The sequence below is a fragment of the Poecilia formosa genome, unplaced genomic scaffold (assembly GCF_000485575.1).
Source record: "Poecilia formosa unplaced genomic scaffold, Poecilia_formosa-5.1.2 Scaffold606, whole genome shotgun sequence".
Lineage (NCBI taxonomy): Eukaryota > Metazoa > Chordata > Actinopteri > Cyprinodontiformes > Poeciliidae > Poecilia > Poecilia formosa.
In genome coordinates, this window is record NW_006800545.1 from 111134 (window position 1) to 135807 (window position 24674).

At 43.5% G+C, this 24674-nt stretch overlaps 6 protein-coding genes across 9 annotated transcripts; 2 read left to right on the forward strand and 4 right to left on the reverse strand.

The window, feature by feature from the left end:
• Positions 1 to 1243: 1243 nt before the first annotated feature.
• On the reverse strand, positions 1244 to 4048 carry f7i (coagulation factor VIIi). The gene is made up of 8 exons (XM_007541407.2): positions 3931 to 4048; positions 3564 to 3727; positions 3451 to 3475; positions 3231 to 3344; positions 2857 to 2994; positions 2675 to 2790; positions 2412 to 2532; positions 1244 to 1954 (listed from the first exon to the last, which is right to left on the reverse strand). Exons 1-8 carry the CDS (start codon positions 3989 to 3991, stop codon positions 1350 to 1352), a joined length of 1344 nt encoding a protein of 447 aa, XP_007541469.1. The 5' UTR covers positions 3992 to 4048; the 3' UTR covers positions 1244 to 1349.
• A 780-nt stretch (positions 4049 to 4828) lies between these two features.
• On the reverse strand, positions 4829 to 8744 carry LOC103130094 (coagulation factor VII-like). The gene is made up of 8 exons (XM_007541398.2): positions 8608 to 8744; positions 7696 to 7859; positions 7581 to 7605; positions 7193 to 7306; positions 6942 to 7088; positions 6470 to 6579; positions 6191 to 6311; positions 4829 to 6107 (listed from the first exon to the last, which is right to left on the reverse strand). The coding sequence occupies exons 1-8, from the start codon at positions 8678 to 8680 to the stop codon at positions 5509 to 5511; spliced, it is 1353 nt and encodes a 450-aa protein (XP_007541460.1). The 5' UTR covers positions 8681 to 8744; the 3' UTR covers positions 4829 to 5508.
• Positions 8745 to 9680: 936 nt separating this feature from the next.
• On the reverse strand, positions 9681 to 14573 carry LOC103130091 (coagulation factor VII-like). The gene is made up of 8 exons (XM_007541397.2): positions 14252 to 14573; positions 13142 to 13308; positions 12379 to 12403; positions 12199 to 12312; positions 11980 to 12120; positions 11771 to 11859; positions 10527 to 10647; positions 9681 to 10448 (listed from the first exon to the last, which is right to left on the reverse strand). Exons 1-8 carry the CDS (start codon positions 14334 to 14336, stop codon positions 9901 to 9903), a joined length of 1290 nt encoding a protein of 429 aa, XP_007541459.1. The 5' UTR covers positions 14337 to 14573; the 3' UTR covers positions 9681 to 9900.
• A 62-nt stretch (positions 14574 to 14635) lies between these two features.
• Positions 14636 to 17685, reverse strand: LOC103130095 (uncharacterized). Of its 3 annotated transcripts, none has more exons than XM_016665660.1 (9): positions 17492 to 17685; positions 17166 to 17366; positions 16475 to 16597; positions 16166 to 16398; positions 15960 to 16097; positions 15701 to 15888; positions 15546 to 15625; positions 15389 to 15472; positions 14636 to 14976 (listed from the first exon to the last, which is right to left on the reverse strand). In XM_016665660.1, the coding sequence occupies exons 1-9, from the start codon at positions 17520 to 17522 to the stop codon at positions 14831 to 14833; spliced, it is 1224 nt and encodes a 407-aa protein (XP_016521146.1). In that variant the 5' UTR covers positions 17523 to 17685; the 3' UTR covers positions 14636 to 14830. The 3 variants fall into 3 exon arrangements, with proteins under 3 accessions (XP_016521146.1, XP_007541461.1, XP_016521147.1); XM_007541399.2 differs by having other exon boundaries at positions 17466 to 17685; XM_016665661.1 differs by having other exon boundaries at positions 17166 to 17381; positions 17466 to 17685.
• A 117-nt stretch (positions 17686 to 17802) lies between these two features.
• setdb2 (SET domain bifurcated histone lysine methyltransferase 2) lies at positions 17803 to 21526 on the forward strand. The gene is made up of 11 exons (XM_007541402.2): positions 17803 to 18244; positions 18601 to 18714; positions 18785 to 18886; positions 19312 to 19424; positions 19485 to 19754; positions 19862 to 20184; positions 20259 to 20428; positions 20504 to 20748; positions 20823 to 20969; positions 21101 to 21189; positions 21266 to 21526. Exons 1-11 carry the CDS (start codon positions 18214 to 18216, stop codon positions 21450 to 21452), a joined length of 1791 nt encoding a protein of 596 aa, XP_007541464.1. The 5' UTR covers positions 17803 to 18213; the 3' UTR covers positions 21453 to 21526.
• Positions 21527 to 22200: 674 nt separating this feature from the next.
• Positions 22201 to 24575, forward strand: creg1 (cellular repressor of E1A-stimulated genes 1). 2 transcript variants are annotated; one of them, XM_007541403.2, is made up of 5 exons: positions 22202 to 22588; positions 22987 to 23106; positions 23187 to 23300; positions 23371 to 23459; positions 24145 to 24575. In XM_007541403.2, exons 1-4 carry the CDS (start codon positions 22292 to 22294, stop codon positions 23455 to 23457), a joined length of 618 nt encoding a protein of 205 aa, XP_007541465.1. In that variant the 5' UTR covers positions 22202 to 22291; the 3' UTR covers positions 23458 to 23459; positions 24145 to 24575. The 2 variants fall into 2 exon arrangements, with proteins under 2 accessions (XP_016521150.1, XP_007541465.1); XM_016665664.1 differs by lacking the exon at positions 24145 to 24575 and having other exon boundaries at positions 22201 to 22588; positions 23371 to 23460.
• The last annotated feature ends 99 nt before the right edge of the window (positions 24576 to 24674 follow it).

Consider the following 24674-nt stretch of genomic DNA (forward strand, 5'->3'; position numbering starts at 1 on the left):
TCACAGAATTACAGAGTTTAATCCAATAGAAGACAACTTATGCAAATTACAACAGAAACTGCAGAACAACAGAGACATACATTAATTTACCTGAGACAAATGGAAAAGAAGAAGGAAGGAAGGAAGAAAGAAAGAAAAGAAAAGCAAAGACGTCTTTGGAGAATTGCGAGAGCAAATCTAATTTGTTACTCCTGTGTAGAAAGTTTTATAGAGAAGGCGTATTCTTGTCTTTAATTTATTCAAATAAGGCATACCTTTGCTCATCCAACCAGAAGCTGTCTCTGACCCTTTTTAAAACTTCCTGCAAGTCACGATCTAAGACCATTTGTCTCCATTGTTTAAAGAAAGTGAGAGCAGAGACTCTCCTGAACTCCTGCTGTTTTATGGCTTTTCACAAATGAGTGTGAAAAGCTGGAACTTCTTCTAATTGTTTCCCACACAGACAAAGGGCAGTTCAAAAGATCTAGCAAACCATCTGCTGTAACTACAGGTAACATAAAGGTCAATAGGCCAGAATAAGTTACTAATTTCAAAACTATAATTAGGCTATTTAAATCAAGACATGTTAAGCTTTAAAACTAGCATACTTTAAATTTATTTTCTTAACACTCTTTAACACAGAGCTGTTTCAAACTTAAATAAATACGGCCATTAATGAATGATACATATGTAGGACAGTGCTTTAAATATGTCAGCGCATGTCACCAAAATGTTGGATTTGTTCTTTGGGTTGTGGAACCCAAAAGTAAAGCGTGTCTTTTCCCAAAAAGTTTGGGAACCACTGCATTAGAGTATTTCCATTACTAACCGTTAGAATTAGTAATGGTTTCTTCCTTTGTGAGCGGCCTTCCAGCCCAGGTCGGTACAGGTCCTATGCTACGCCCCTGACTCTCCAGGCAGTCGTGGACCTCCGTCGGGAGGACTGATGGTGTGATGATGTATGGTTTGTGTGAACAACTTGAATTTAAAAACCTATACAGTTCTGATAACATTGAGAATGTAGCATCTAAAATAAATTTTAAAACTTAGTAATTTAGTAGATTTAGTAGATTTCAAGTGCGCACACAGGCATGATTGACAGCGCTAAGACCCGCCTCCTGGCTCTGACTAGTTGTCCCCAGTTAACACTGGGAGAAGAAGGCAGAGGAGCTTGATTTTTTCAGTTTATCTGTTAAGACATAGTGACAGTTTCAACAAATATGTAATAAAATATTTTTAAATCATAAGAATTTCAGAAGTCAGAGATGTTTTCATTCCAGGCTTTATTTGTTTATGTTACCTCCTGAGAACAGATGGAATAACTTTGTCTGTTCTACAACATGGACTAACATTTTGAATCTTTTCTGAGTTTAAACCCTTGTTTGCTCCTGCAGGACATCCAGAATCGGTGTCTTCTTCATGGTTTCCTCCGCCCAGTCTACAAACATGGCCACCTTGGTGTAGACTCCGTAGTACCCCGGGTGAGAACAGCCCCGCCCCCAGGCCACCACGCCCGTCAGGAAGCTGGTGGAGCGGTATTGGGTGACCAGCGGACTGCCGTCGTCGCCACGGCAACTTTCCTGGTTTCCGTCCAGGTACCCGGCGCACAGCATGTTGTCGGTGAAGTTGAATTTGGCTTTCTGGGAGCACTGGGAGTTCTGGACGATGGGGACGCTCATCTTACGGAGGGTGGGTGAGACCCGGCGGCCCGAGGAGGTGAAGGCGTTCCCCCCGGTGGTCCTCTTGCCCCAGCCGGACACAGTGTGGTATCGGACCGGCAGCAGCTCCCGTTCAGCAAAGTCTTTGGTGGGAAGGCAGACGGGGACGGTGTACCTGTTCAGAATGACAGACCCATTCATCCGGACCAGGGCGATGTCGCTGTCGCCTGTTGCCGGGTTGTAGTTGTCATGGGGAATCGCCATGTTAGCGTCAAATGTTTGCTCTGTGTCACCTTTCAGATCCAGATTGTTTTCACCTGGTCAACAAAGACAGATTTCGTTCTAAATCGCAACTGAGCTGGAAAATGCATCAAGTTTTGAATCAGTGAAACGTCTGAAAATTACACAAGTGTTCACCTGCTAAAGCTTGGAAATAAATTCAAGAGCAGTATTCAAATGGGAAAACTTTCCTGTTTATTAAAACCAAAATATAGCACCCCTTTGTGTCTTTTTAAATGTTGTTAAAACGAGAAACGTTCTCACCAAATTCAGGTTTTTTCATTTTAAGAAGGAACTTTCTTGTGTTATAACGAGGTAAATGTTCCTGTATTTATTTCCAAGCTCTGGCATTTAAACACTTTTGTACAAAATGACAAACTTCATCCAGTTTAGATTTTTTTTTAAATAAAACATTTAGTAAATATGATAACCATTTAGTTCCCTAAATAGTTTGCCGATATTTAAAGGTGATTAGAGGTCAGATTTTAGCTGTACCTGCCACCACAGTGAGCTGCTGGAGGCTCTGGCCATGAACGCAGTGGGCCGCGGTGATGACCCAGTCCGGTCGGACCAGAACTCCACCGCAGTGGCTGCTTCCATTCAGCTTAATCAGAACCTGAGGAAGAACATTAAAATTTATTTATTTAATAATCTGGTTGATTGGATTTTAAACCAACCGGCGTCCGATTGGTTTAAGAAGGACCTGGACACAGCGGCAGCCTGCAGGGGGCGCCACTGTGGGTTGCAGCAGTGTTTACCTGCCAGGGGCAGTCTCCATCGTTACAGTGGTTAGCTCCCACCAGCCTGACCTGATCCTGCATGGTCTGGTTGAGTCCGGTGTCTGAGGAGGCCACCCGTCCGCAGGGGAACGCCACTGAACACAATCACATCATCAGCAAACGCCCATGTAAACTAGAGGGCGCTGTGACCTTTCCTTCACCTTTAGGGACGCATTTTTTTCCATCGTCTCCCAGCTGGTAGCCGTCAGCACAGAAACATTTACGTCTCCCTCCAGAACCGTCGCAGAAATGCTTACAGTTTCCATTCTGGTACAGGCAACCCAGCGAGTCTTCAAACACTGAAAAGAAAATCTTATGCAGCAGAGCATCTGTTTTCTCCACATTTAGACATCTAAAATAACCAGTTACTTAAATTTACTCACTTTTGTTTCAGTAAAAATACATTGTACCTGAGTTAGATGGCTACTCTACCCATCAATCACTGAAGGTCAGCTGGATGATGTTTACAACTGTAATTTAACATGAATAGAAAAAACACCAGAAACATCTACAAATATTAAAGTAAAAGCAGTACCTGTCTGACAGTACCGTCCCTCATATCCCTCCGGACACTGGCATTCATAGCTGGTTCCCATGTAGATACACGTCCCGTTGTTTTGGCACAGGTTCACCAGGCAGGGGTCCTTTTCTGACGGAACAGATTGGAATCATTGTAGGGTCCAAAATAATGAAGGTTGACTTCAGTTTCAGCAGATTTGTTGGATCAGTCAGGGTGAGCACTGTAAGACACTTACTTTCATAAGTTTTCCAGAATTCCCTCTGAAACCGAACAGAAAGAGTTTGTCAGTGTTTTTATTCTCCGGACACCAGCGGGTGCAGCAGAGATCCAGAGGAGCGAGCTGCTCACCGTCTGCTGGTCGTCCTCGAAGACTTCCCGCGCCTCCTCGTAGTCGCAGATCTCCTCGATGCATTCCCTCTGCAGGTTCCCCTGCTTCAGCTCCTCCAGGAAGCCGCTGTTCGCTCTCCTCCATCTGCGCAGCACCGAGGCGGCTTCATGTTTCTCTACAAACACTGCAGACGGTGCATCCATTCGTCTGTTACTCACCTTCACGGCATTTTCTTTAATTAATGTGTGAACACAGCAGAAGCTTCTAAAGATACCTGGTAGATTCTGCTGTTTATCTAATCAACGTCTGGGATTAAATCTTAAAACAAACCATTAAGGTGTGTGTCTCTAAAAGCAGTAATCTGAGTTAATGGATGTTTTGTCCGACCTTCAGCAGCGTGGACGGCCCACAGCAGAGCAGAAACCAGGCAGAAGCTCCTCAGCAGCATGTCTGCAGTGTTGAACGTCGCAGACAAAATCAGGACTTAGATCAGAGGCGGTTCAGCTCTGGAGCCTCAACCTGCTCTGTAAACAAAGATCTCTGGTACTTTGGACGCTTTTCACTCGCTGTACACAAGCAGTATGGAAAAGTACTTCACAGTTACTGCAGAAGTACGACCACTGAAGATGGATTAGCTAGAAAATAAAAACTTAAAGTTGAACTGTTTGTAACTAAAGCTTTCATCGTAAGAAAATCAAAATCAAATCTTTAACTGTATTTGGATAAAATGAACAGATCTTACAGGTTTTCTACATAGATTACAGTAAATATGCAACATATTTCTTATTTACTGTTAAAAATCCACTCAATATATTTTTATTGAGTAGTGAGTGGACTTCATTTTATTGCTATGCCTCTAATTGTCCACTAGGTGTCAGTAAATGTTGCTGAACTCAGATGGACTCAGATTTACCTGGACACAGGATGCAGGGCTTAGTTTATGAAATATACTGCTCAAAAAATAAAGGGAACATTTCACTTTAATTTTGTGTGTGGCTCCAAATCCAGGCCTCCATTGGTTAATAAATTTGATTTCCATTGATGATTTTTGTGTGATTTTGTTGTCAGCACATTCAACTTTGTACAGAACAAAGTATTCAATGAGCATATTTCATTCATTCAGATCTAGGATGTGTTATTTGAGTGTTCACTTTATTTTTTTTGAGCAGTGTATTTACCTCTTTGCATCTGTGTATTATTTGTATTGATTTAAACATTTGGTGTGAATTTCTCATCTACGATGATTAGTGAGAGACATTTGGACATTCTAAATGTTTTATTTTCCTTCTTCCAGTTGTGAAGAAATTAACAATAAAACCACAAAACATATCATATTTTCTTTATTAACTCATTTAAACAAATTAATGACCTAAACCTTTAACCTTCTACACAACAAACCCAAAAAATAACCCGGCATTTTGGACCAAGACATGTATAAATGTCAGTTTCAAATGGTAAATTTTAAATTAGCAACCCAAATATTCAGTTAGCAATCAAAATATTTAGTTAGAAAACTAATTATTCAGCTTGCTAATTAGTGAGCTAAATATTTTTAAGCTAAATATCCAATTAGCAAGCTAAATATTTAGATGGCACATTAAACACTTAGTTAGCAAGCTAAATATATATGTAGCTTGCTAATTAAATAATTAGTAAGCTAAATACTTCTCTTACCAAGCTAAATATTCAATTAGCAAATGAAATATTTGGATACAACCTAAATATTTTGATAGTTAAATAGTTAGCAAGCTAACTGTAGAACTGAATGCAAATATTTAGTTTACAAAATAAATATTTTAAATGTGGCTTGCTAACTAAATGGTTACCTGGGAGCTAAATATTTTGCTTCCTTATATTTCAACCTCCATTTTATTATTGCTGTTAATTTAAGTTTGCATATGGCACCTGTAGAAAGGAAGTCATTTTTTCAGTTTGCTCTCCATCTGTTTGGATAAATGATTCAGATTACTGTACAGTTACAGTCGCAGAGCTAGGGACGGTTTCTGTGGTGTTTCCTGTAACCGGTGTCGCTGTTCGGTTCTGGATCCACTCCAGGTAGTTGGACACTCGGGTGTAGATGCCGTAGTTGCCTGGTCGGGCGCAGCCCTTCCCCCAGCTGACGATGCCTAGCAGGAAGTGCGTCTTCTTGAACTTCGTCACCAGCGGGCCGCCGCTGTCGCCTTTACACGAGTCCGTCCTACCGTCCAAGTACCCGGCACAGAACATGTTCTTGGTGAGCAGCACGCCGCTCTGCTCTTTGCAGGTCTGCTTCCGGATGCGGGGCACCTTGGTACGCCGGAGGAGGACGGAGGTGGGCCCGTTCTCGCCCCGCCTGCCCCAGCCGCTCACCGTGTGCAGGTCCACCGCCCAGAGGTCCCGTTCAGCCAGCGGCCGAGTCGGCAGGCAGATCGGAACCGCGTACGGCGAGTAAACTATGGGGGACGCTAGGCGTAGGAGGCCGATGTCGTTGTCCACGGTACTGCTCACATAATTCTCATGCATGATGATCTCTACTACTTGGATGACCTGTTCAGTGGACTCGTTGACCAAGATGTCGTGTTCACCTGGAAGACAGAGCAGGAACCAGTTTGAACTGGTCTCTACTGGTTTAAATTGTTTTTTTGCTGTTCAAAGGTTTGATTCATACCTGCAACCACTTTCAGGAACTGCGGGTTGGTGTTCTCCAGGCAGTGAGATGCTGTGAGGATCCATGTCGGTTTATAAATCACTCCTCCACAGAAGCCTTTGCCTTTATATGTCAGCAAAACCTTCAAGGAATGATTACACACAGATTTAAGTTTTCATTCCATGAAAACATCGGCCTCCTCTTCAGTCTTAGCAGGTTGAACATGTTTGGCTTCAACTCTCACTGTAGCTCTAAAGTCTGTTTGCTGACAGTAAATCAGACTCTTTATCTTCCACCTACCTGCCAGGGGCATTCACCTTTTGGACATTCGCTTCCCCCCACAATCCTCAGCAGATGCATGTCTTTGGTTACCTTCTGTAGGACGGGGACCGTGCCGCATGCTATTGGTGCTGAAACAACCATTTGATTGGACAGTTGATTACCAGGGCTGATATAGGACAAAATAACTCCTCAGCAACTAAATTTAAACGTCTTGAGTGTTGATTTGATAACAAAATTGATGTTTTTAATGTTCTCTATTAGGCTGATGACAAATTGATCTATTTGGAGGAAGCCAAAATAAGCTTTTTAAATTGTCTGTGAAACCTGAAAAAAACTTTTTCTGGTTTGTAATTGAAAGTTGGTGTAGGTAGCTTACGATCCAGTAGTTTTGTATTTATTGAAATACAAAACTCTTATGTAGATGATTATTGTGTTACTAAAATATTCAGTCAGAATGAAAGTTTGTAAATGACCTAAAGTTGCAGTAAACCTTTAGTGATGCAGCTCCGTCCATCTGCGTCCAGCTCATAACCATCAGCACATGAACATGCTAGCCTTCGTCCAAAAGCGTCTTCATCGCAGAAATGATCACAGCCTCCGTTCTCCAGCAGACAACTGTCAGACTCCGTCTGCTGCTCTGGAGACAGAAATAATAACAGATAGGAACTGAAGTTATTTGAAAAAGACAGGAAATTAAAATACTGGTTGTTAACCCATGATAAAATGTCTTTTCTTGCTCACCGAACTCACAGTTGAGTCCCATGAACTGAGGAAGACATAAGCAGGTGTAGGACTCTTCGTTATTGATGCAGGTCCCTCTGTTCTGACAGGGAGCCGAGGTACATCTGTCAGGGACTGGGGCAGAAACACACCGTTATTATTTAACAGAAATTACAGCCAACATTACAGCTGATAACTGTTGACGGTTATGAACCTATTTTAATCCAACCCCAAGTGTTCAGAAATATTCAGCAGCTTATAAACGGTCAGCAGTTGTCGTAGAAATGTGAAACTTTTCGTAAAACCCTCCAAACATACAGGCAGCTCTAGTGGATGTACTGTTCTCCTCCCTGACTCCGTTACCAGAAGGTCAGATGTTTTACGGTTTATGTTGACAATCATTACTTACTGGAGTACCGTTTCCAGAACTCGTTCTGAAGAAAAGACAAAAACCAACAGGATTTTAGTTTCTTGCTCGATGAATTAGAATCGTCGACCCTCATAGTGTCTGCGACGTAACGCACCGTCACCTCGTCGTGCTCAAACACCTCTCTGGCCTCCTCAAAGCTACATTTCTCCTCCAAACACTCCCTCTCCAGGTTTCCCATCTTCAGCTCCTCAAACCAGCCGGAGTTGAACCGGCGAGTCCGAATCAGGACGCCGTTGGCCTCATGTCGCTCCAGAAAGACTGTGGAACACAAAGGAGCATAAATCACATGCCTTCACTGGAAAACATCAGTTTACCTGTTGAGGTAGATATAAGTCAAGGTGCAGCTGATACGATTTTTACTTTGGAACAAAAACACATCTTGTAATTTCCTCTGTTAGTTTAATTTGGAGAGCCTCATAAGGCTCTACTAGCTGCTGCTGTTTACAGGTAGCAGCCGTTCCTGGAACGTGATGAACTAAACATAACCAGGGGAAACCATGTTGCTGCATTTCAGCGCTGATGTGTAGATAACAGACTCTCTGTAGACTCTCTTTGTTTGCCATACAGTTCCCTGAGTTTGATTACTGGAAATAATCTCGTGATACACTGCATGACACTCCAGCCTCCACCACCGCTGGTCTTAGAAGATGAAGCTTGTCTAATTGTCCTTTGATAAATCTGGTCACTTTATACTGTCTTCTGTCCAGAAACAAGACTTGAGGAGGAAGATTTAAGATCCAAAGGTTCATTGATGCTTCGGTAGCTTGTTTTGCTATTGCTAGGAGACCCAGAAGGTTTCGGTCATTTGCTGAACTGAACCTTTTAAGGGTGTTTGTCACCAGTGGGTTGTTGGGTGAGACAATCAGAATGTGACACCAGTAGGTGTTAGCTTTGCAGCCGGCTAGCTTGTTGTTAACTCAACACAAACTATTAAGGATTTACCTCAGCTTCAACTCCTTCTGCTAAACCATGAACAACTTACAGGTTCAGTCTGGATCTTCCTCACCTGAAGCCGGCTGGGAGTCCTGGAGGATGAAGACGAAGATGACGAAGACCCTCAGCAACATGGTTGATTTCATCAGAACGCTACCATCGCTCTTCTAAAGGTACAAAGTCTTGAACTCCCCCTCTCACCACTAGCATGTAGTTTGTCACATGGAGATACCCCTGGTGACGAAACACTGGCTGATCAATGCCCTCAGGTTCAGCAACTTCTGCTGACCAAATTCAGAAAATATTTCCTTCTCAAACCTCATCAGGTCCTGATATAAACATCAAAACATTTATGTAATAAGACAGAAAGCTGTGAGAGTGAAATCAAACTCAAACTTTAACCTGCGGGCAGAAGAAACCAAAACACTGAATGAAAAATGGAAATAAGATGCATGAAAGCCATAAAAACACTGTAAGTTACTCTTTCCTCCCCTCAAAACAAATATTTATGTAACAGTCTACCTTTGGTTCGGTTGGACCTGAGGTTCTTAACAGGAGCACTGGAGCTCCCTCTAGTGGTACTAATCATAAACCATCCACAAGTCAAGCAGAGTTGTGAAAAGATTAAATAACAGAAGAAATACTGATTAAAACACATTAAATATGTGATTCTAACTTTTTTTGAAAACAAAATGTCTCCTTGATTCCTAACAATACCTCACAAATAAATGAGCGGTTTGTTAGCAGGTGGGAAAGTGAAGTAGGAAGGGACGAGCTGCTAATGTTCTGGAAATCCTTGGGTACAAACTGGTGAAGTGGTAGTTTGGATTAGTCAAAGTCTGACATATAATCTGTTGTAAATGTTACACTAAAGTCAAACTTTAAGATTTTGAGAAAAAAAACTGATCGACAAGAAACCCATTAGCTTAAAGCTAACACCAGTTTTTTCCTGCTAAAGTTTGTCAACAAGCTAATGATGCTAACAGGCTAACTTCCTTCTGCTACAAACGAAGTTTCCAGGACTTGTGGTGGTGGACATCTCCACCCAACAGTTTGCTTAGCCTCTGTCCCACCTGGATGAGAACTCGTTCATTAATGACTGAGGATTAAATGTTGAAATCATGTAGAAAGAAAAACACAGATTTGCCTGATTATGTATGTTTATTACATATAGATGACAGAATTATGAATCTCTGGAACATTAATACAGATTTCCTTCCCCCTGTCCAGATGTAAACCCACAGAAGTAATTTCAGACATTAAATCTAAACTTTGAGCTTGTCGCTGGGTTAATGTAACTACATTTCTACAGACATTTCTACTTTCCTAGCACAGTTTACTTGGCGCTGCGTTGACCTGCGCCGTTTCAGCCGGTAGCCATCACAGTTTCGATCCACTCCAGGAAGTTGGTGACTTTGGCGTAGACGCCGTACATGTTCTCCTTGGCACAGCCCTTCCCCCAGCTCACCACGCCCGTCAGGAACCACGTCTTCTTGTACTTCACCACCAGCGGGCCGCCACTGTCGCCTTCGCAGGCGTCCTGCCCGCCCCGTTTGTGCCCCACGCAGAACATGTTCTTGGTGATGTTGAGCTGGGTGTGGAGGCGGCACTCCTGCAGCGGCACCCTGGGCAGCACCAGCCACTGCAGGTAGCGGGCGATGGGGCCGGCCTCCACCAGGCGGCCCCATCCGGACACGGTGGCCTGGCGGACGTTGTACAGCGTCCAGGCGAAGGTGCTGTTCCGAGCCGGCAGGCAGATGGGGATGACGTGGAGGCCCAGCTTCACCGGGCGGTGCAGCTTCAGCAGGGCCAGGTCGCTGTCGGTGGTCCGGGGGTCGTAGTCCGGGTGGATGGTGATGTTCAGCACACGCCGCTGCTGCTGCGTCTTCTCCTCTGTCGCTAGGTCATGTTTGCCTGGCAGCGACCAGCATTCAGGTTAAACATCGTCAGGAGATGCCAGTCTGTGAGTTTGACCTTGAAGAGTGACCTCACCTACGTAGATGTGGAAGATGGCTGAAGGTTTGCGCCAGACGCAGTGCGCTGCGGTGAGAATCCACACGTCTGACAGGATGATGGCGCCGCAGCTGAACCGGTTGTGTTCGTACAGCGCAACCTGGAACAAACGTGAACGACCTTGACCCGACCTCTGAAGACCTGAGTGATGTTGACCCCCAGGTTTCTACAAATCTAACAAATTGGTGTCAGACGTTTGGGCGGCAAAAACTTTTGTTTGTGCTGCTTTATTTTGAAGATATTAACGATGACCTCTGGAAATGTTTTTTGTGCTGCCGTCATTTTAAAATCTTTAAAATGACGGCAGCACAAATGTTTTATTTGTTAGATTTGAAGAAAGACCAACTTCACTCAGGTGACCTGAACCCTTTTATGTTTAGGATCTTTATTGACACTCAGATTTCATTTTAAAAACAAAAAATTAAATTTTTTTTATTTAGTGAGTCTGAAGCCTTTGTTTGTTTACTGATATACAATTTCATGTAATTTTGATTTATTGTTGAGCAGGTGAGATTTGTTTTAAAAACATCACAAACCATTTTGGTGAATTTCTAATTTAGTGAAGTTTGAAATAGTTTTTTAAAATAAGGAAACAAATCAAAACTTGTTTTATGTTCTGGATATTTAATGATATTCAGACTTTATAAAAAATGTATGTGTCATTGTGCAGGTAATTTAAAAAACAAAACAAAAACAGTTTGTTGCATTTTTAGTTGATTGAATTTTGACATTGTTTTCTTTAAATAAGGTAAATGTCCAAAGCCTATTTTAGGATCATTAATGATGAACAGATTTCATTAAAATTTGGTTAGTTCTTAATGAAGTTAAACAAAAATTACCTAACAAATGTTTGCCTTTTTTTATTTAATAAATTTACAAATTGTTTTTATTTTAATTAGGCAACAAATCAAAGCTTGTTTATGTTATGAATCTTTAATAATATTCATAAAAAATGTTTGTTGTTCAGCAGGTGAAACAAAAAATATCACAAACAAATTTTTTATTTAATAAATTCTAAAATAGTTTTTGTTTAATAAGGCAACAATTTAAAACTTGTTTTATGGTTTGGATCTTTAATTATTTACAGATTTTATTAAAATTTGTTTTTTGTTGAGGAGGTAAAACTGAAAAAATTAGAAATCACAGTAAACTAGTTTTTTTTAATTTTTAATTTAGTGAATTTTGAAATTAAATGTTTTGGACCAGTCTGGTGTTGGACTCACCTGCCATGGACAGTGACCTTTGGGGCAGGCCTGCCCTCTAACAACCCGGGGGGCAAAATTGACCAGCGGCCTCCCACAGACGACCGGCTCTGCAGCAGAGAGAGGTCAGAGGTCAGTCTTACTTCCTGAGTCTGGAGGCGTTGCGTCTCAGTGTGCGGTTCTGTTGGGAAGCGGACAGAACCCCCAGGAAGAAGACTCTCCGCTCTGACCTTTGGGCAGGCAGGTGCTGTTGTCCTGGTCCAGTCCGTATCCCGGAGCACAGAAGCAGAACCGCGAGCGATCCGGATTCTCTCTGCAGAAATGCTCGCATCCGCCGTTTCTATAGCGACACCTGGTTGAGGTCGATCGGACTGCAAACGGGCAGAAACAGAACATCACCCACATCCTGGACCCGGCCCGTCAGCAGCCAGTTCTCAGCAGGTTCCTACCTTTGTCACATTTGGACCCGTGGAAACCGGGGGCACATTTACAGGTGTAGGAGGCGAGGTGGCGGGTGCAGGTCGCCCCGTTCTTACAGGGAGACGACAGGCAGAGGTTCGGCGCTGGAAACCAAAACACATCCATGAGGCCCGGTTCTCACAGCAGGCGGGAAATGTTCGGGTCAGTACCTGTGTAGGTCCTCCAGAAGTTTTCCTGCACAAGAGAAAACCAGGCAGTGAAACCAGAGATGGATCAGGAACTCGGCTAAAGTTAAGTTAAAGTACTTTGAATATTTTTGAGTTTAGCCAAGAATATTTGTGGAAATTTTCTGCTAATTTTGGCCAGATTATAAATCAGGGGGACAAACATTTTACAAATATTTTTATTGTAATTGCACAAACAATTTTATTATTTATTTGTGCTTGCTAAATAAGCAAAGCTGTCAGATTTCTGTAGTTCTTGCAGGTTTGACAAATTATATATATTATATATATAATTATATCCAAATGTTTTATCTTTTTCTGGATTTTTTTGTCAGTAAGAACAGTTTATGTTTCACTCTTCAATGAACGTTTATTACTAATAAATTAAATTAAAAGCCAAACCCTGTATTAATACTTCATGTTGCACATTACATTTTACATTTTCAGATTTTAACTGTCTGTTTTGTTTTGCACAGAACTTTGACCAGTGAAAATTTCACCAACATTAAACGGCCTGAAGCAGCAAATTCGCCTTTTCCTGATCTGGGATCAAGTCAAGGGCCACAAATGGCCCCCGAACCGCACATTGAGCACCCCTGATGTAACAAAAGACTTTAGAGAAATGTAGCAGAGTGAAAGTTTTAAGTTTTCCCAAAAAAATGTTACTCGGGTGAAGTAGACATTCTGAAAAACAGTATCTAAGTAAGTTTCCTTCTTTACTTAAGTCTCAGACGGAGGTGAGACTCACCAGCTGCTGCGGGTGCGGGATGATCTCTCTGGCCTCCTCGTAGGAACATTTTTCCTCGTAACATTCACGCTCCATGTTTCCGTTTCTCAGCTCCTCCAGGAAAGTGTTGGCCCTTCGAGTTCGCTGCAGGAAACCAGTGGCTTCATGTCGGGACACAAACATTCGTCCTGCAGGAAAACAACCAAACGGCTGCTGGACTCAAACTGGAACCATGTGACGGGCAGTAACTAGTTACATTTACTGAAGTAACTTAAATGAGAAAATTTACTTTCATTTATATTATTATGAACTATTTCCACTCTTACTGGGGTAAAATCTTTGGATTTTCTACACACAGATTGAAAAACAAACTAAATTCACCAGAAACAGACCCACACCTGCAGTTTTTGTTAAAGTTTCATAAGTTTTTTTTTTTATTGAAAGAAACAGATCTGGAAACATTTTATTTTGCCTGATTTTGTTATTTTTTGATACTTATATGAATTATTGTCATTTTTGTTCTTAAAATACCAACATTTCCACTTAATTTACATTTTTGTCCATCTGATAATCTATTTTTTTTAAATATGAAATGATTTAAATTTGAGTAGACTTTTACCAAATACTTTTTTACTTTTACTTGAGCTACTCTTACTTGTGTATGTTTTTTGGATACTCAAATATTTTCCACAAATTTCTTGAAATTTCTGACAGAAAATATTTTCATAACCAGCCATAAATACAAAAACAAGATTCATAAACCACAAGTAGGAAAATTTAAATACTAACAGAAAAAGTAATATTTTCTGTTGCTTAATTGATTTTTATTTAAAATCTAGGGATTTCAATGTACTTAGAGTAAAATAATATTTATTTAAAACTCATTTTTATTGATTTAACTTGTTTGCAGCAGAAAAATCTGACAGGATATTTCATTAGATTATAAATAAAGCTCTTTTGGTCAAAATAGTTAAATTTATGATAAAACTGTGTAGTATTTTCTTCGTTTTGCAGTCTGGAGCAGAACGGAGGTCCAGTTCATCAGAACCGAGCCGTTGGATCCTGACAGACGCTACCAGAGCAACAATAAGATGAAGAGGAGCAGAAGGAGGAAGAAAGAGCAGGACTGACCTCCTGGGGTCCCGGTGCATGCTGGGAGAGCGGCGGTTATGAGGAGGAAGAAGACGCTCTTCATTTGTCTGCTGATGGACGCCATGCTGTTTTTAAACTGATCAAAGTTCACAGAGAAGCAAACAAAAACCCCGACTGAAAAACACGTCAGATTAAAGCTCAGCCCCCTTCTGCTGTCAGGACAAAATGGCTACAATTTATTTCAAAGCAGATAAACTCAAAGAATGAAATCTACTCTGGTTTATCAGGCTTGAACCATTTAAATAGGCACTAAACTCTAAATATGATGGTTTTAATCAAAGATTCTGACTTTATTTAATGAATAAATCCATCAGGATCATTTCCACGACATGTTTGTTTTTCAGCACACTGAGACAGAAATAATAAATATAACTCATAATTTAATGAAGCTCCCTTTTAAAAGTTAACATGGTGTTTACATCAGCATTCAGATTATTAAATAAAAAACCAGTTAAAAACAAATTTATCGTGACTGTAAACAGAAAACGCTGGAATCATAAAGCTGCAGTGCATTGTGATAACAGTTGTCCTCCTGTCCTCCAGGGGGCGTCACCACGGTTACAGCATCTCCTTCAGGATGTCTGGGAGCAATTCCTGGGCGTCTCTCAGTTCGTCCTTCCACTCCTGGGGGATGGCGGCGCCGCGGTGGGCGGCCCCGGCCCCCAGCAGGGCCCCGAGGGCCGAACCGCGGTTACAGTTTTCACCTGGAGACCAAAACAGGTTAAACACCAGGAGATCCAGTTTGAAGTCTGTTTACTCAAGTTTTGTTTTCTCTCTTTCTTCCCTAATAAGTTTATTTAAAGCAACATACAGGACGGAATTATTAAATTAAAGTTAGTGTTTTACCATTAGCTTCAGCTAAACTTCATGTTGGTGTAGCGCTTTAGCATTAGCCTCTGCTAAATACTATGTTAGTCTAGCATTTCAGCATTAGCCTCTGCTAAATACTGTGTTTCTGTAGCATTTAGCATTAGCTTCCACCAAATACTGCTAAATGGTGGAGGGTTTTAGCGCTAGAGGAGCTAATGGTTATGATTAGCGCATTAGCACATTTAAGCGTTCAGCTAGAGATGCCACCACTTCAGCTTTGTTTCAGCTAACGTCTTGAGGTCTGACCTCCACAGTTGGTGTTGGTCAGGATTCCTCCTTTGGGGTCGTCATGAAACTCGTAGGCCAGGTAGAACAAACTGGACAGAGCCCCTGTGGGTTCAACGGGCAAAGGTTAGCATGGCTCACATAAGGTAAAGCTAAAGTTGAGCTTGTAGGCTCTGACCTCTGTTGTAGCAGGCCAGACCCAGGTGGCTCACGGCGTTCTGATGGACCTGCAGCCTCTCCTCAGAAGATGGTGGAAACCTGGAACAGTCAAAGTAAATCAGCTGTTTCATGTCTGAAACCTTCAGCAGAGCTGCTGGCCCAGTTCTGACGGACCTGGCGGCCTTGCGGCTGTAGCTCTGGCAGGCGTCCCAGGCCTCCAGCCTCTTCAGGGCGAACTCGGCCTGCTGGCGGACGCTGGCCCCGCCCAGCACGGCGTGGAGCGCCCGGCTGTAGATCGTCACATATTCGGGCACTTTGGGGTGAGGATGGGTGAGCTTCACGAACTCCACCGCTGCTGAAACCTGAGGAGAGACGACAACATGAGACCGGACCTTCAGGGACGGATGAGGACGGACGGGTTGGGTTCGCTCACAGCTTCATCCTCATTGGCCGAAGCAGACAACAGCACAAAGGGAAGGATCATGGGAAGGCAACCGATGGCGTCCAGCTGGCTGTCAGGAAACCGAGAGCTCAGCAGCTGTTTGGATCGTTTCTCTGCAAACTTCAGAACCTGAAGAGAACCAGAGAGTCAGAACCGGTCTGATGACCAGCGGAGCTGGAGGGAAGATCCTGGTTCACCTCACTGGGAGACGTCGGCCTGCCGTCCTGCCAGTCGGCGAAGAACGAGCGGTGGAAGGACTCGGCGTAGGTGTCGGCGTGCGAGCCGGGCGTGGTCAGGAACCGGACGTAGTCGGACAGAACGGCGGCCCGAACCTCCGGCTGGGAGACGTCGGCGAAACGCCCGGAGACGATGGTCCGAGCTGCTCGCAGGGAGCAGAGGATGTTCAGGGTGTTGTCTCCAGCCTGGAGACCTGCAGGACCGGACAGACGATGAAGATCTGACAGAGTCACCGGTTCTGACACAGCTGCGGTTCTGAGCGCCGGTACCTTGGTGGTAATGGACCGAGCCGTTGGAGGACCGCCACAGATCCAGCTTGTTATGGAGGATGACGCTCCCTACGACGTCGGCTCGCTTGGCACCGGTGGACCAGGCGGAGCGACCGCTGCCAGCTACAACAGGAAGAAGGAAACGTGTCAGAACCGAGTCATCAACGAGGGAGGAGTTCCTCATGGCCGGGTTCTCAGGACTCTGATGTTCTGCAGAAGGAACATCATTAAAAACGTTCTAACTGACCCACCGCATCATCAGTGACACATGGCTGCCATGACACAACCTTTCACGCATTTTGATTGGTTGAAACACGGAACATTAATGTTGCTATCTGGCTGGTTTGGGATCCAGCCCCACAGCATGATGCTGCCACTACCAGGCCATGCTCATTGGGGTTTTCCAACAGTTATACTAATCACTAGCTAGTTTTGGACTGAATGGATAAATACTAATAAATAATATTAATATATATAAACATGCATGTACATTTTAAAATAGTCAAACATTTTAAACCAATAAAATGTATAAAAAAAACTGTGATGAATTAAAAATTCATTTAAAAAATAAATAAAATTTCTTTTACTAGATAAAACCAGGTTGACATCAAGGAATGGCTCCAATTTCAACACTGTTTAGATGAATTCATCCATTTTGCTTCAAAGCTGAAACCCGGTCCGGTTCTGGTACCTGTGTTGGACAGGGTCAGGATGCTGGACGGGTGTCTGTCTGCGGGAGCGTTAAACCCGCTGATCCAGCCTCCGAAGTCCCTGCTGATGTCCTGGATGTTGTAATACCAGTGGACCGGCATGGACAGGGAATCTGCGGCACACATGGCCCAGAAGGCCTCGCTCACTGACCGCCTCACTGCAGACATCTCCAGCCTTGAACCTGCAGCAGCAAAAAGTGGGGAAAACTCTTCAGTTCTCCATGATGTTAACTGGAACCGGAACCAGAACAGTCTCCATTAATCCTGATTTAAAACCTCACCTGTCTGATGCTGACACAGCTCTCACCTTTCCTCTCCCGATTATTCTTCCTCCTCATCAGAACTTATATAAGTTCTTATCAAATAGTTACAAAACTCAGCAGGAAGTGACCCGCCTGTAAACATCCGGTCCTCCCAGTAAGGACCAACACCTCCTCCAGTCACATACTGGTTTATTTTACATATATAATTGGATTATCAACGAAATGACACATGATCGTTGTCATTTAGTAAACAAAGTAGCAGTACGGGTACCGCGAGGGTCATTACATAAATAATGCCCCGAGTTTTGCCGTGCAGGCACGAACATTTATTTTTATTTTGAAATTGACTGAAATAGTTTCACAAATCACAGACATTTATCAAGTCGATCAATATTTTATATTCGTGGTGGATAGTTTTTAAATTTACTGCAAATTTCGCCAAATGCATTTTAAATATAAAACAATACCTGTCAGACAAAACTAAGGGAATACAACCACTCTTTGTACGGCGGCCCGCTTGAACCAAGAAGCTTCCAGGCATAAACCATTCTGCAGATTGTGTTGGTTTGCCGTTAAATTGGATCTAATCTGGTGTTTAAACCGTTTTTCCGGTAACTGCGGGGCTGATTTCCGGTTAATGCTATGATTTAGGTTTAGCTCTGAATCAGCCGTTAGCGCTCTGAGTCAGAGTGGATCGGTACCAGCACAAACTCGGTCTTTGTGTTCTCAACTGGAGCTAGCTTAGCGCTACTCGCTGTCTGTGGACATGGGGGACGTGTTGGATCCACGGGATGTGGGTAAGACTGTGGAGCCCCCTGAAGCCCCTGAAACTGGGAGATAACTGGTCACACTGGGCAGCTAGATGGTTTAAACTGGACAAAAATTCATTTGTGTCTGTTAGAACTCTGATTTCTAACTACAGATTCCGGTCTGAATGATGCTTATAGCCGCCATATTGGTCAGGGCAAGTCAGCCGCAGTTCTTCAGGGCAATCTGAACCTTATTTTAGAGTTCTATCTATTTCTGTGTCTTATTTATTTAATCAAAAAAAACCTGAACATTTCATTTCTGAACGTATTCACACCTTCCCACATGCTAGCAGCAGAGGGCGCAGTGTCTGTTCTGCAGCTAACTGCTGGTCTCGGTTCTTCAGAGAGGGCGAAAAGCTTCTGGGCGGAGAAGGACGTGGAGCGGGTCTTCACCGGGGTCTTCCAGTACCTGGACCACTTGAAGCAGGCCCTGCAGAGGAAGACGGCGCTAGATAAAGGTGCTGGTCCGTTCTGGCTGGGGTCCGGACTGTCCTGGGTGGTTCTGGTGTGATGCTGGCTCTGTTTCAGAGTACGTCCAGGCCCAGAGGCTGCTGGAGTGTCTGGACTGCGTTCCCCTCGGGTCTCCTCCGGACCAGGACTCCTCCGTGGTCCAGGTGGTCATTGGTTCAGGTACTTAACTTCTCTATACAAATAAATCTGTTTTGAATATTGTTTAAGCTTTATGATCTTCCTACATAAAGTTTAAAACATTGTTCTCTATCAATTTCAATAAGTTTAACTATAAATATTGGGTTTGTGTTATGACTGTAACAGTTCTCTAATATAAAATAAGAATCTAATCTAAATCATAGTAAAATCATTAACTTACATAAAAAAGGTAGAGATCCCAGTGTAGATCCCTGTGGTACACCACAATTAATATATACGCAGGATTTTCTAGTTTTCTACTGTTTTTATTGTTTTATTATTGTTATTATTATTATTATTATTATTTGCTACAAACGTCCTTCCTTTGTGGATCATTAAAGTATGATGTGTGTGTCCAGCTGTGTGTTGGTTCTGGTCTGGTTCTGACTGACCCGCTGTGTCTGCAGGAGGGCTGCTGCCGGCTCATTTCAATGGACTGTCGCCCCCTGCAGGAAGAGAGGAGCTGCTGCCTCCGCTGGCGCCGGTCCAGTTGCAGTACCATCCTCACCCCTGCTGCAAGGTAAGGAGGAGTAGAACCGGCCCGGTGACGGGATGACCTCTGACCTCTGTGTGTTCCCAGGCCTGCCTGCCCGGGTTACCCAGAACCCCCCAGTCCAGCTCGCTGCTGTACGGCCAGAACCCGCTGAAGGTGCCGCTGCTATGCGGCTTCAAGAGGCTGAGCGCCATGCCGCTGGCGTCCCCGACCGGAACCGGCACAGATGGCCTGGACGCAGCTGTTGCCGGGGGCAACTGGGATGTCATCTACAAGACGCCGTGTGGGCAGAGCCTCAAGAACTTCCAGGACGTCGAGTCCTTCCTGTCGGCGACGGAGAGTTACGACGTCCTGCAGGTGAACCAGAACCGGACCTGAGAGCCCGCTCTGATCTTCTCTGACCCACTCTGACGTGTTCTGACCCTGTCTGACCCGGTCCTGTCCCGGTTCTGTCCCCTCTGCAGGTGGACTTCTTCACCTTCAACCACCTGGTGCAGCTGGACCCGACCCCTCTGCCGGCTCAGCCACGGGCCGACCTGAGTCGGGGGGCGGAGCCTGTTCCCGTGGAGCTGGTGGTGGGGGAGGGCCAGGCCCGACCCGCGGGCTTCCGGTACCGGAAGGACCGCTGGCCGCATGGCTGCTTCCTGAGCCGCGGCGCCGCGCTGTTCAACACCTGCTGCGACTGCAGAGACGGCTGCAGTGACGCACGGCTCTGCGCTTGCGTCGCCATGACTACCGGTGGGCGGGGCTACAGCCACCAGCGGCTGCTGGAACCGGTCAAGTCAGGGTAAGAACGGGCCGGACCGCCTCACCCTCTTCTTCCTCACTAACTCTTCCTCATTACTCCTCCTCTTCCTCCAGCCTGTTTGAGTGCGGTCCGTGGTGCGGCTGCGACCGGGCCCGCTGCCAGAACCGGCTGGTCCAGAGAGGTGTCAGAGTTCGCCTCCAGGTCTTTGAGACTGAGGACCGGGGCTGGGGGGTCCGTTGCCGTGACGACCTGGACCGAGGCACATTCGTCTGCATCTACGCAGGTCGGCTGGTTCCCAGTATAAATATATAAACGAATGAACTTGTGGTTCTGTTAACAGGTCTGGTTCTGTTAACAGGTCTGGTTCTGCAGCGGGCCCACAGCCCCACGGAGCCGCTCCCTCCCAAGCTGACCCGGGCCGAGCTGCCATCCGATGACGAGGTGGAGGTCGTCACAGAGTGGCTGGCCCCGCCCATCCTGGAGGCGCGCAGCGACCTGCTGGAGGCCCCGCCCCCTCTGGCAGGCTCCGCCCCCTCCACGCAGCACGTCCCGGTGATCCAGAGACCCGGCGAGTCCAGCGGCGCCACTCAGAACCAAGACCAGGTTTGTTCCGTCCAGGATGGTTTTCCTGGTGAGATACTGATGCCGGATGACGTCTTCTGGTTCTGGTTCTGCAGGTCGGAGGCCTGTCTGAGGTGAGGGTTGCCGTGGCAATGGACAGCCAGGATGATGGCAGCCCAACGAGCTTCAAACAAGGACCAGAGAGAGAGGAAGTCTGCTTCATCGACGCCAGTAAGGAGGGAAACGTCGGGCGCTTCATCAATGTGAGTCTGGAGGAATGTTCATGGAAAGTTGAGTGGAAGGAAAAATGAAAGTCAAGCAACCATTGGCTTGCTATTTTACTGATTTGATGGAATATATTCATTCATTTATTTAAGTTAAATTCGGCCCACAGCACAGCTGCCAGCCGAACCTGTTCATCCAGAACGTTTTCACGGACTCCCATGACCCCGCCTTCCCCGTCATCGCCTTCTTCACCAACAGGTGAGGGGGAGGAGTCACTGTAAGCCTCTCCCCTTTTTACCCTCATGTGTGTTTTCATGCGTTTTGTGTCCATCAGGGTGGTGAAAGCCGGCACTGAGCTCACCTGGAACTATTCCTCTGACACTCACACCTCCAGCTCGGATCTGGAACAGGAAGTGCCCTGTCTCTGTCGTAGCAACGGTTGCCAGGGATGGCTCCACCTGGAGGAGAAGCTGTGTAACGTCTGTGCAGCTGAAGGTCCAGGAGAGACAGAGGAAAACTGATTTATGCTGCAGTTTTTTTCTGGTTTATATTCTAAATGTGTTAATGTAATAAAATCTTTGGAATTTAAAATCTGTTTGAGCTTATTTGTTATTTATGACGTTGTGTAATTGAAAAAAATGTTTTAATAAAGTACTTTGAAATGTTTGTAGATTTTATTCTTTTGTTGATTTGATCAAAACTTCTCTTATTTTGAAACTGAAAACAAAGGAGCATCATAAAATTGTGACAAGCCACCTTTTTTTGGCCATTTCAACATATTTACCTTCTAACAGTCTGGATGTAATTTTATGGCAGTTTATCAGGGCCATTATGCATGTAAAAAAGGGAGTATATTTCCACCAAAAAACCCCTAAATTTTGGGATTCCTATTTTTTTTTTTCTAGAACTTACTTTGGAAATTTGAGTTTCAAGTGGAACATTTTCCACTTTTGAAACTCGGACAATGTTTGATTTTTCAAACGTACACATTTCTGAGGCTTTTCTAGCAATTTTCTTCTTTTTACTTGTTTTTTTACTTAAACTCAAATTATCTGTTTATATAGAAAATTGTTGTTTTTTTTCTTTTTTTTTACTTTCTAACCTTTTTTTTCCCTCTGAGATTAATGAAATAATGTAAAAAGTTTTCCACCTGGCTGTTTCTTTTATAAATGTTTTTAAGTTTCCACTACAGTCAATATTTATTTAGAAATTACAGTTCTGAATATTTCCACACACTGAGCTCTTATTGTGAAACCCGGAAGTGGTTTTATTGGGAAAGTCGGGAGCGGAAGTTGGCGTTCTGTTTATATCTGTTCCTCGGCTCCGTGTGACCGACTGTCCTGCTGACACCGACCCGACCATGAGCTCCGCTCTGCGGCCTACTCTCCTCTTCCTCCTCCTCGGCCTCTCCTGGGCCGGACTCGGCTCCTCCTCCTGCCGGGTCCAGATCCCTCCTCACGACCAGGTGGCCCGGGTGGCCCGCTTCATCGCCCACCAGTGTGACTGGGCCTCTATGGCCACCATCTCCAGCCACAAGCCAGTGGTGGGTCAGCCGTTTTCCAACGTCTTCTCGGTGAGCGACGGGCCCCACGGAACCAGCTCCGGGGTCCCGTACATGTACCTGACCCACATGGAGGTGTCGGTCCAGGACCTACAGGTAAACGGACGACCCAGGTTCTGTTACACAAACAAACGTCACGTGACGTTGGGCTCCGGCATGACGTAGCATGTTTTATAAACAGTGACGCAGCAGTTTGGAGATCGGGTCACGTGATCAGGTCCCATAACAACCGACTGCTGGCGTTTAAATAAATTAATATTTTTATTATTTAAATATAACATATGCGTATGTAAAATGTTAATTAGTCATTTTCATTTTATCATTACAAATATTTAAAATATTTTCTTAATATTTATACAAAAAAATGCCTTGAAATAAAAATGCATATATATAATTTTACACATTAAAACATGTTTATGCACTAGTATAAAATATTTTTACTTATTAACTTATCTCATATGAGTTATTAATAAAGCGTGACCTTTGACCTCCAGGTGAACCCCCAGGCGTCTCTGTCCATGTCTCTGGCCCAGACTGATTACTGCAAGCAGCAGGGCTTTGACCCTCAGAGCCCGCTTTGCGCTCACATCATCCTGTCTGGATCCGTCCTGCAGGTACCAACACTCACCTGTTCCCCAGGTAAACCCAGGTACACCCAGGGGCTCACATGACCTCTGACCCCACTGTGTTCCAGGTGAACGGGACTGAGGCGGACTTCGCAAAGAAAGCTCTGTTCAGCCGACACCCGGAGATGATCGACTGGCCCACAGACCACAACTGGTTCTTCGCCAAGTTCAACATCACTCAGGTACCAGAACCACCAGAACCATCAGAACCGGTTCTGTCCAGCCCAGGCTCTGACCCCTGTCTCGTTCCAGGTGTGGGTGCTGGATTACTTCGGCGGGGTGAAGGTCGTTTCTCCAGATGAATATTTCCAGGCGGCGCCACACAGGAAGCACCACTGACGGTGAGAGCTGCTGGTCCTTGTAGTTCTTTATTTGCCGTTTGTAGTCCTTAACCAGAACCATTCTGGTTTGAAGAAACATTTCTTAATTTAAAAAATCCTTTTTGTAAATAATGAAACGTATACATTTCTAAAATGTTAGTAAAAATTATAAAGAAATATTTAATTATTACATGTTAAATGTAACAAAATGTTTAAAAAACGTAACAATTTACAATTAACTATAATGACAATGTCATGATATTAATAATAAAGTTCATAGTCATACATTGCTACTTAATTTTTAAATAATTAAAATAAAACTAAAGTAAAATCAATTGTAATAATATAATTAATTATATATAATGCATTACTGAATACGTAATGTCTAACATTAATGTTATGAAGTGTAAATATTAATTAAATAAAAAATTGTGTAACACTGATTATGATATAATATTAGAATATGATTTATGTTATATAACATTAAATAAAAATACAATTTTAATAGAACACTGATTTTAATCATGAATGAAATAATTTATAATTAAACCATTATAAATAACATTACTAGAGATATTAATATTATTTATATTAATAATTGGATATTATGATGTAATGATATTTATTGTATTACTGAATATTGTAATAATATCCATATGACAATAAAACAATCAGAAAATCAGTAATAAATTATTTTTGTGTTCAGGAATCAACCTTTGACCTGGAGTGGTGGTGGTGATGATGATGATGATGATGATGATGATGATGATGATGATGATGATGATGAAGTCATCCTCAGCCAGTTCTCTTCCTCTCTTCCTCTTCAAATTGTTCCACCTCGGCTTCCTCGGATCAATCAATTAATTAATCAGCACTAATCAATCAGCATTAATTAAATGGCTGCTGAATCAGAGAGAGTTTTATATCAAATTATAGATTTTAAATCAGAACAATATTAATCTTTTTGACAAATTTTGTCATAAACATTAATAATTAATGATATTTAAACATTAATAAACAAAAAATAATTTTGCTAAACAGAAAAAATATGATTTTACAAAGTTGTAGTTCCGAGCTGTGACCACTGGGTGGAGACATTGGGCTGATTATTAACGCCATTAAAAGCACTTTAAAGAGGTTTATTTGAATATTTGCTTTAATATTAAGTTTTATTATGAACCAAAGTGTTAAGAAGTTCTCTGAGTGATTCTCTTGTTTGACCTTTGACCTTCTGAA

What these genes read in the sequence shown, in the direction of transcription:
- setdb2 (XM_007541402.2), top strand. Translation starts at nt 18,214, where the DNA reads ATGGGGGACGTGTTGGATCCACGGGATGTGG. An exon ending in CCAGGTGGTCATTGGTTCAG is followed by an intron (nt 18,887 to 19,311) that starts GTACTTAACTTC and finishes CTGTGTCTGCAG; the next exon opens with GAGGGCTGCTGCCGGCTCAT. An exon ending in ATCGCCTTCTTCACCAACAG is followed by an intron (nt 21,190 to 21,265) that starts GTGAGGGGGAGG and finishes TGTGTCCATCAG; the next exon opens with GGTGGTGAAAGCCGGCACTG.
- creg1 (XM_016665664.1), top strand. Translation starts at nt 22,292, where the DNA reads ATGAGCTCCGCTCTGCGGCCTACTCTCCTCTTCCTCCTCCTCGGCCTC. An exon ending in TGTCTGGATCCGTCCTGCAG is followed by an intron (nt 23,107 to 23,186) that starts GTACCAACACTC and finishes ACTGTGTTCCAG; the next exon opens with GTGAACGGGACTGAGGCGGA. An exon ending in CCAAGTTCAACATCACTCAG is followed by an intron (nt 23,301 to 23,370) that starts GTACCAGAACCA and finishes GTCTCGTTCCAG; the next exon opens with GTGTGGGTGCTGGATTACTT.
- LOC103130091 (XM_007541397.2), bottom strand. Translation starts at nt 14,336, where the DNA reads ATGGCGTCCATCAGCAGACAAATGAAGAGCGTCTTCTTCCTCCTCATA. An exon ending in ATGCACCGGGACCCCAGGAG is followed by an intron (nt 13,309 to 14,251) that starts GTCAGTCCTGCT and finishes GTTTTCCTGCAG; the next exon opens with GACGAATGTTTGTGTCCCGA. An exon ending in TCCCGCACCCGCAGCAGCTG is followed by an intron (nt 12,404 to 13,141) that starts GTGAGTCTCACC and finishes TCTCTTGTGCAG; the next exon opens with GAAAACTTCTGGAGGACCTA.
- LOC103130094 (XM_007541398.2), bottom strand. Translation starts at nt 8,680, where the DNA reads ATGAAATCAACCATGTTGCTGAGGGTCTTCGTCATCTTCGTCTTCATC. An exon ending in GTTCTGGAAACGGTACTCCA is followed by an intron (nt 7,307 to 7,580) that starts GTAAGTAATGAT and finishes TTTCTGCCCCAG; the next exon opens with TCCCTGACAGATGTACCTCG. An exon ending in GTTCCTGAAAGTGGTTGCAG is followed by an intron (nt 6,108 to 6,190) that starts GTATGAATCAAA and finishes TCTGTCTTCCAG; the next exon opens with GTGAACACGACATCTTGGTC.
- LOC103130095 (XM_016665660.1), bottom strand. Translation starts at nt 17,522, where the DNA reads ATGAGGAGGAAGAATAATCGGGAGAGGAAAG. An exon ending in CTCGGTCCATTACCACCAAG is followed by an intron (nt 16,399 to 16,474) that starts GTACCGGCGCTC and finishes CCGGTCCTGCAG; the next exon opens with GTCTCCAGGCTGGAGACAAC. An exon ending in GACCAACACCAACTGTGGAG is followed by an intron (nt 14,977 to 15,388) that starts GTCAGACCTCAA and finishes TTTGGTCTCCAG; the next exon opens with GTGAAAACTGTAACCGCGGT.
- f7i (XM_007541407.2), bottom strand. Translation starts at nt 3,991, where the DNA reads ATGCTGCTGAGGAGCTTCTGCCTGGTTTCTGCTCTGCTGTGGGCCGTC. An exon ending in TCGAGGACGACCAGCAGACG is followed by an intron (nt 3,476 to 3,563) that starts GTGAGCAGCTCG and finishes GTTCGGTTTCAG; the next exon opens with AGGGAATTCTGGAAAACTTA. An exon ending in ATTCTGGAAAACTTATGAAA is followed by an intron (nt 3,345 to 3,450) that starts GTAAGTGTCTTA and finishes CTGTTCCGTCAG; the next exon opens with AAAAGGACCCCTGCCTGGTG.